The 8343-nt window shown below is 33.0% G+C and overlaps 2 protein-coding genes across 2 annotated transcripts in view; one reads left to right on the top strand and one right to left on the bottom strand.

Annotated features, from left to right (window-relative positions):
* Nucleotides 1-1068, bottom strand: part of LOC108687930 — an 11249-nt gene extending 10181 nt beyond the window's left edge. Inside the window, exons 1-4 of the mRNA XM_018193973.1 lie at nucleotides 1055-1068; nucleotides 732-845; nucleotides 465-594; nucleotides 58-288 (exon numbers count right to left, since the gene is read on the bottom strand). Coding sequence (XP_018049462.1) covers nucleotides 58-288; nucleotides 465-486 — 253 coding nt within the window. The 5' untranslated portion in view covers nucleotides 487-594; nucleotides 732-845; nucleotides 1055-1068. The remainder of the gene's footprint in view (nucleotides 1-57; nucleotides 289-464; nucleotides 595-731; nucleotides 846-1054) is intronic.
* Nucleotides 1069-6198: 5130 nt separating this feature from the next.
* The window catches only part of LOC108687912 (glycoprotein 3-alpha-L-fucosyltransferase A), a 35600-nt gene continuing 33455 nt past the window's right edge, over nucleotides 6199-8343 (top strand). Inside the window, exon 1 of the mRNA XM_018193953.1 lies at nucleotides 6199-6395. The gene's annotated coding sequence lies outside the window, so the exon portion shown is untranslated. The remainder of the gene's footprint in view (nucleotides 6396-8343) is intronic.

Genomic DNA, 8343 nt, shown 5'->3' with positions numbered 1-8343 from the left:
ATATATATATATATATACACTATATATAAAACTTCAGAATAACTTTCTGTATTTTACCAGTGTTAGTTTCAGGATCTTGTTGCATTATATCTGATTTTGGACAAGTTGTAACTTCTGCCTGTGAATCTTGTACCTGTGAATCTTGTATTTGTGAATCTTGTACCTGTGAATCTTGTGCCTGTGAATCTTGTGCTTGTGAATCTTTTGCCATTTCAGATGTTTCTACTTCCATGCATTCATCTATTACCTCATAGCATTCTTCTTTGTTTATAATTATTTCAGTATCTTCTATAAAATCAGATTACATATAGTAATGGCATAAACAATTATAACCATAAATAGTTAAGCCAATAAAAAAGAATTTCTCGAATATTCCACGCCTCAAATTGATACAATTTAAGTTTAGGAACTAAACTCCCTAAACAGTTCTCAACAGTATACAGTTGCAACTTTGAACCATTTACCCGTCAACGAGGAATCGCCCATGGCTCCAAATTTGTGCAGAAACACGAAGGCGAACGGAACAACACTCGTGAGAGTTTATCGTCTTCGAATTGCGATAATAACTACCATGCATATGACGTAATCCAGTGACTGGCAAGAGAAATGACGGAATAATTGATCGCAAAAACAGCAGCAGCAATAAGCACTGACAACGTTCGTTAATAACGGCGTATCGTACGCATCTTCGATTATTCGGTTGTTTACGAGAAACAAATTTACGAGCTTACCATTTACGAGCTCCGCATTTAAAAATATGCACCAAAGAGACGCGTGGCTAGCGTTCACTGCTATCTCGTCTTCTGCTTTCGCTTGCAACGTTCTTGTTTTGCACTTTTCAGCTCCTATATCGAACGAATATCATGAAAAATGAATGGATCTATAGACCTATCTTTTTGTTGCTGACGTTGCTGTACTACGCTTATTAGCTTTATTAGCAACTTTTAAAAGACTTATTTTTTAAAAAATATATAACATCGAGACAGACATATAACAAAGCGAGAGAAAAGGAAAGAAAATAGGAAGTACAAAAGGAGCAAATACAAAGACATACGTTAACGATCCTCACACTACTTAACTACTAAATATAGTGAATATAGATGCGTTCTTAAAAACATCGAATCATGCACTACGTTTATACAACTCAATTTACGCCGAAATTATAATCACAATAGTTATATTGGCTAATTATAGCTATTCTTCTGAAGAATGGAATGACTGTAATTGGCTAGTTTCCTAACATCGATGTTAATGCTGCGATCAAAGTTCACTACAAATGTTTTGAAGCGTTTGGTTGACCAATTAGAAAAAAGAATTTTACGAATTAACCAATCAAAAATTGCTTTAAAGCATTTGTAACATCGTGTTGACCGTATCCTAAGTCTTGTGTCCATTGTTAGAAATCGGCAGATTTCGCATAAAGAAAAAATCTCGCCAGAATCTCGCATAAAGAAAAAATTGATCAATCGTATTGGTTTTGTGTTCAAATTGTTCAAATGTGATTTGTTAATTCTTCTCTGAAATTTCGGACTGATTTCTAGCATTATTACAGGCCTAGTTTCCACCGAGAATCCGGATCAGAATGAAACCAACCAACTACAGTCGAGTATTTCCTTGTTAGGTCGGGTTCACACCTGGATGGAAAAGCGGAAAGCAAAAAAGCGGAAGCCAATCGAAATTCGCAGTAGTCATAAGCGATACCACCGACAAGATACTATTAAAGACATCCTTACGGGAGTTCAGAATATTGAAGTGTCTTTGAGAATATTGAAGTGATTAAGAGTTAAAAACTGATAATACTGTATTAATTTTATGATTTATTAGTAGATGTATTTATGTATTTAAAACTCAATAATATTCGATTTTTCTTTAAAATTGTGATTTCAGTGTTATCGTCAAAGTTTGATTATCAATAGAGATGACTGTAGAGAAAAAATTGTAATTTTTCTGCAATATATAGGATATTATAGTTTTACAAGTATGCACATTTATGTATGGAACATTTATTAGGTGTACAACTTTGCTTCCGCCGTTTTCCTATAGATGGCTTTAGCGGTAAGTGGTGGTCGAAATAAATAGATCATAGACGTCATACAATAAACTTGGGCATCTGTCAACATAACCCCATAGAAACATTAGTCGATTTGTGTCTGCATCATAAAGTTATTCTCGATTGAAAATGTCAGTTTACGAGCCAAATTCTCGTCATTTGCGGGAGATTTTAATTTTTTGCTTCAATATGAAGAAATCTGCAACTGAGGCTCATCGAATGCTCTCAAATACTTATGGTGAGGCCGCTATTAGTAAAAGAACGTGTCGTGAGTGGTTTCAACGCTTCAAGAACGATGATTTTGACGTCGAAGATCGGCGTAGCGGTGAAAGAGAGGTTTTCGAAGATGCAGAATTGGAGGCATTACTTGAGCAAGACTCGTGTCAAAATCAAGAAGAATTGACACGATCATTGGGAGTGACTCAACAAGCCATTTCAAAACGCCTCAAAGCCATGGGAATGATTCAAAAGCAAGGAAATTGGGTGCCGTACGAATTGAAGCCGAGAGATGTTGAATGGCGTTTATTTGCTTGTGAACAGCTGCTTGAAAGGCAAAGACGGAAGGGATTTCTGCATCGCATTGTGACTGAGGACGAAAAATGGGTTCATTACGATAATCCCAAGCGCAGAAAATCATAGGGAGTTCCCGGCCATGCTTCCACGACGGCCAAACCGAATATTCACGGCTCCAAGGTCATGCTCTGTATTTGGTGGGACCAGCTCGGCGTAGTGTATTATGAACTGTTAAAACCGACTGAAACAGGCGATCGGTATCGAACGCAATTGATACGTTTGAGCCGAGCAAGACAAACGGCCGCAATACAACGAGAGACACGATAAAGTGATTTTGTAACAATGCTCGACCCCATGTTGCGAAAGTGGTCAAGACATACTTGGAAACGTTGAAATGGGAAATCCTACCCCACCCGCTGTATTCTCCAGACGTTGCTCCCTCTGACTATCACTTGTTCAATCAATGGCACACGGCCTGGCCAGCACTTCCGGTCTTATGAAAAAGTAAAAAATTGGATCGATTCGTGGATAGCCTCAAAAGATGACCAGTTTTTTCGACGCGGGATTCGTACACTAAGAAAGATGGAAGAAAGTAATGGCCAGCGATGGACAATACTTTGAATCATAAATGTATAACCAGTTTTTTACAATAAAGCCTCGAATTTTGGAAAAAAAACGGCGGATGCAAAGTTGTACACCTTATATATAATAAAAAATTATAAATTTAATAATGCATAAGCCAAATATTTATGTTAATAATAGCAAATTTATATCAATTATCGATAATATCTGCAATTACCTCCGGGCCCTTCGGGCTCTTTTCATAAAAATTTGCCTAGGATTGACGTTGGTCTTTAATCTCATCGGTGGCGGTACATTTCCCTTATCTGCTTCTTTCCGCAAGTTCTGATTAGTTTCCGTTTTTAAATTTTTCATTTTTCCATCAAGGTATGAATTCGGCCTTATGAGCCAGTCAAACGAGGGGAATGCTCGACTATAATTTATTAATTCTTACATTTTGATTCGGATTAAACTCTTTAGAAATTAAGCCGTAGACACAAGGCTTTATAATTTTGATGTAAATTGAGCCTAAAGATAATAGCTGCACCTAGAAACACGACTGCTCAGTAAGCGCTCAGTGAACTCTTGCATCTGGGAATCGATTCTGTATCTTGAAACGAGGTGAAAATTACAAAAGTGAACGAATTTACTAGAATACTGATAATTTCATTGGTCAACACCTAGTAAATTTGCTCACATTTATAATTTTCACTTTGAAGATATCGAATCGACCCCTTGATTGGCATATTCTGTTGGATCTAAAAATATAGAAACCAAATAGCGGTCGTGCTGGATACACCTAAATCCGGGTCTACAATAGATGTTTTAAGCTTTAAGCCGTAAGAAATTGATCAACTACACTCGAATATGAGGAAAATAATTTATTGTGATCGGTTCATTCCTTATCGCTTAAGGCTTAAAAATTTATTATAGATCCGAGATAATGGATGCCTTGAATGTATTCGAGTACTATGACCGCCCACTGAACGCTCAATAAAACGATTATAGTACTGAATGGCTGCGTTCAGCGGACTAAACAGTTGAATAAACACTCGCTGTTATTGGTGTATTCTTTTAGATTATCCAATCAACATTTTAGATCTAGAATAATATACTCAATAGCGAGTGCTTACTCAACTGTTAAGTCCTCTAAATGCAGCCATTGGTTGATATAAGTTACGGTTACGCAAGTTGCATCGTATATGACGGCATCCTTATGCCCATATTTATATTTAAGGCTTCCTTAAATTTATCTTCAGATATTCTACGAATTATTTCATTAGCTACTGAGCATCTAAAGATAAATTTAAGGAAACCTTAAGTACAAGATCTAACTATAAATACGGGCATTAGAATAATCTAATAACCGCTAATAACTGTTTAATTTAGTGCGTTAATACAGCAAATGACATTCCAGCCGACGAGAATGAATTGAAATGAATTGAAATGGATTCAGATTTTCAGAAATATTGATTCACGATTCAATGTTAAAATAAATGCTTTTCAATTCTGAATATTTTTATTCATTTATAGGAATTGCATATTTCTATGTCTTTCAATCTAAAAATAATATTAGCTTTTTCTGTGCAACACAATTGTGAATATGTTCAATTCAAAATTTTAAATAGAAAATGCAGTTTTTCAATCCAATTGCATCCAATTGAATCCAATTGAATCCAATTGAATCCAATTAAATCCAAAAAAAGTATTCACTATTTAAAATACGCATTACAAAAAGTTTCAATCCATTTTAATACATTCTCATTTGGAAATAAAGTCTAAAGCTTGCGGCACACGATACTTGTTTTCCTGCTGGATTGCTAGCTGAATTAGAATCTTATTGTCATATTGGCTGCGATGCTGGTACTGACATCATCGCAACCAATACGATGGCAAGATTCTAATCCAGCTAGCAATCCAGCTAGCAGGAAAACAAGTATCGTATACCGCTGGCTTAATTATAAAATTATTAATTTATATTATTACAATGATTAAAATATTTTATATTGCCCATTTAATAATATTTCCTAAGTTCTTAAATATTTATATCAACATAAAACGTTTATAGTTTTGCAGTTTTACAGCTTTTAAAAATATATTCCATTTTTATTTAGTTTGTTTATTCGCAAGTTATATATATAATTATATTTAATAAAATATTTTAAACGATGGATGATGACCTCTCCTTCATCTATTCAAGTCAATTTCCTTTAATGTAAAAATTCCATATCTATAAATTCCTAACTAAAGTGTAATATATATTCATAGTCTATAGTATTGTATATTGTTGTTTTAAGATTATCTTAAATAATGTAAAGATGCTAAGAGTCTTTTTCATTAACTTTTACTTAAATTAATCAATGATCAACTCGCAGAAATGCCAACGATATAGTTTAATATATCAGAGTGTCTTCTCTCTCTTCCTCTCTCTTCCTCTTCTGAGACAAACTATGTTTAGTTCTCACGTTGGTAATCGTGATGATTTGATCAACCATCGATGTATCGCATTAGCATTAATCAGAATTGATAAAAGAGACCCTATCTCTAGTTCATAAGGTTTATAATATATATCTTACTATATTTAAAACAGTCTTAAATATTTAAAAATCAATTATAAACCGACCGTTTCCGACCTAAGTGTAATATTATCGCTTTTCAACTTTGTACTATTCCTTCTAAGTACATAATTGGAAGCCCTATGCCACTCTACTCAGAAGGGTAGTTTGATGCATTTCGGTTAAAGGGCGCTTATATCGCGATCACGAGGGCGCAGACGCGTGTCTTATGGATTTTACCCCGCGTGTCGGGGGCGACGGGTAAGGTTCTGGTGGTAGCCCGATGAGAATCGAAGGGAAATAGTGAGCGAGGGTAGGAGGGGGTGGATTGTTCGCGCGGTTCACATTCGTGAAAGGGAGAAGGAGCGATGCGCGTAACAGTCACCGAGGGAAGGGAAGGTGGAAGTGAAAGAGGAGGAGGAAGAGAAAGAGAAGGAGAAGGAGGACGAGGAGGAGAAAGAGAAGGGGATGGGGGATCACCACCGAAACGACAGAAGCGACGGGTTGGGCCGGCGGTCTACAACGTGTGACCTGCCCGATGTTGCAGGGATGAACGAGCCCGCGCATATCAACGCATATTCCATTGTGCACGATTTGACGAAAGGGCTCTGACATGTGACCGGACCGGAGTGTGCATCGTTCCGGGGTGCGACTGTCCGTCCATCCAGCAGCAAGTTCCTGCAAGGACTTCCGTGGTCAACCACGTGACGATTTTGGTAAGTTTTTCTTATTTTTCTCAAAGGAATCCTTTGTGTTGATAAGAGGAAGAGATGAATATTCTAATGCTTTCAAGGGGGAACGAAGTTCTCATGAATTTTGAAAATACGTAAGGGGGAGGTGAACGGGAGAGGCGATGATTTATTAATTATAATTATTAGTTATTATATGTCATACTTTATTGTACATTTGTGCATCTAACGAAAGTTCATCTTTTCTAAAATGTAAGATATAATGTGACACACACACACACACACACACACACACACACACACACACACACACACACACACACACACACACACACACACACACACATTTATGTATACACATATATTATATCTCACATTTTATAAAAGATGAATTTTAAGTATAACATAATATAACATATAGTAACTAATAATTATAATTAATAAATGTTTTTATTTTTTTTTAAGTCAATTGTTTTTTAAGTCAATTTCAGTCGATTGTTTTTTTGAAGAAATTAAAAACCTAGTCAATTTAAAAAAATATGTAAAAGATAATATAAAGAATGTTTAAAAAAAACTTATCTTTTAGTTATTTTTAAATTAATTTTGTATTAAATAATATAATTTTTTTTTATTTATGTGTGCACACATTCTTGCGTATATTTTTTTTAAATAAGAATTTCAAGAAAATGGTCAAAAATATGTTATTATTTGTTAAAAATCTAAATCTTTATGTAGATTATAATAAAAATTTTATAAATATTTTATATGTATATACATAAATAGAAATTCTTTAAAATTTTTTTCTAATGTAAAATGTTGGGACAAGCGATTGTATTTAAATTAATTTAATATATAGGATATTGTATACTTATAAAACTGAATTTTAAGAAAAACTATATCTATGTATTTCTTAGAATTCCAGAATGACATGCCATGAAATTTAGAACAGCTCTAATTTGCATTGATCAGAAAATGTAAATATTTTATTATACGTTTTATTACAGCAACGATATACTGGATATAACACACCTAATTCAACTTCGATTACTTATAACTTTCATAAAAGTGAAAATTTTTCTTTCAATCAGGACGCCTAAAATTTAGGAATAGAATGCTACAAACAAATATATTTATTAAGTCTATAGCTGTGTTTTAAAATTTACTGTTAGTACTAAAAATCTATAGTACATATGACATAAACTATAGATAAATTATTTCAGTACTGACAGTAAATTTTGAAACGCAGTCTATATGTATTACAACTCAAAAAATTACTAAAACAATAAAAATTTTATAAATTGTTTTATTATTAATATATGTCTATATAAAATTTAAGCACAATTTTCTTATTAATTCAAAAGTTATTTAAATTTTTTGTTTGCTTTGCTTCTTATCTAAAATCGCGTAAATTGTGTACAGTTTTGTATTATTTGCATTCGATGAGGAAATAATGTTACGAATTAAATATTTTATATATATTAATTTATTTTATATATATTAATAAAATTCTAAATATTCGTGCAAAATAAATTCACTTAGTCATTTCAAAGTTATTTAAAACTGTAACAAAAAGTGATGATAAGAGCCATTAAAAGCTAAATAATTTTTGTTTTGCAGTCTCGTGCAGTTTTTTGCAGTTTCGTGACGTATTTATGACAAAATTTTTTTATAATATTGGCTGATATTGGCATTTAACTGATTTTTTACTGATACTTTTAACACAAGTATCAAAGAATATTGCAAAATATTTTTAAAATATTTAAATATCCTTAAAAAATTTATAAGCATTAAAGTAAATAGAAGTTTTGAAAAAACTGTATTTAAAAATCCTTATGTTTCATACATACGTAAAATTATATTAAATAAGTGCTTGAAAAATAGAAACTTTGAATTAAAAAAAAATAATATTGTGGTTTTTAAAAAATTTTATATGTAATTAATATATGAAAATGAAAGTAGTTATTTATTTTTATCA

This window comes from Atta colombica, unplaced genomic scaffold (assembly GCF_001594045.1).
Source record: "Atta colombica isolate Treedump-2 unplaced genomic scaffold, Acol1.0 scaffold220, whole genome shotgun sequence".
Classification (NCBI taxonomy): domain Eukaryota; kingdom Metazoa; phylum Arthropoda; class Insecta; order Hymenoptera; family Formicidae; genus Atta; species Atta colombica.
This window is presented reverse-complemented; position numbering and strand designations above follow the sequence as displayed.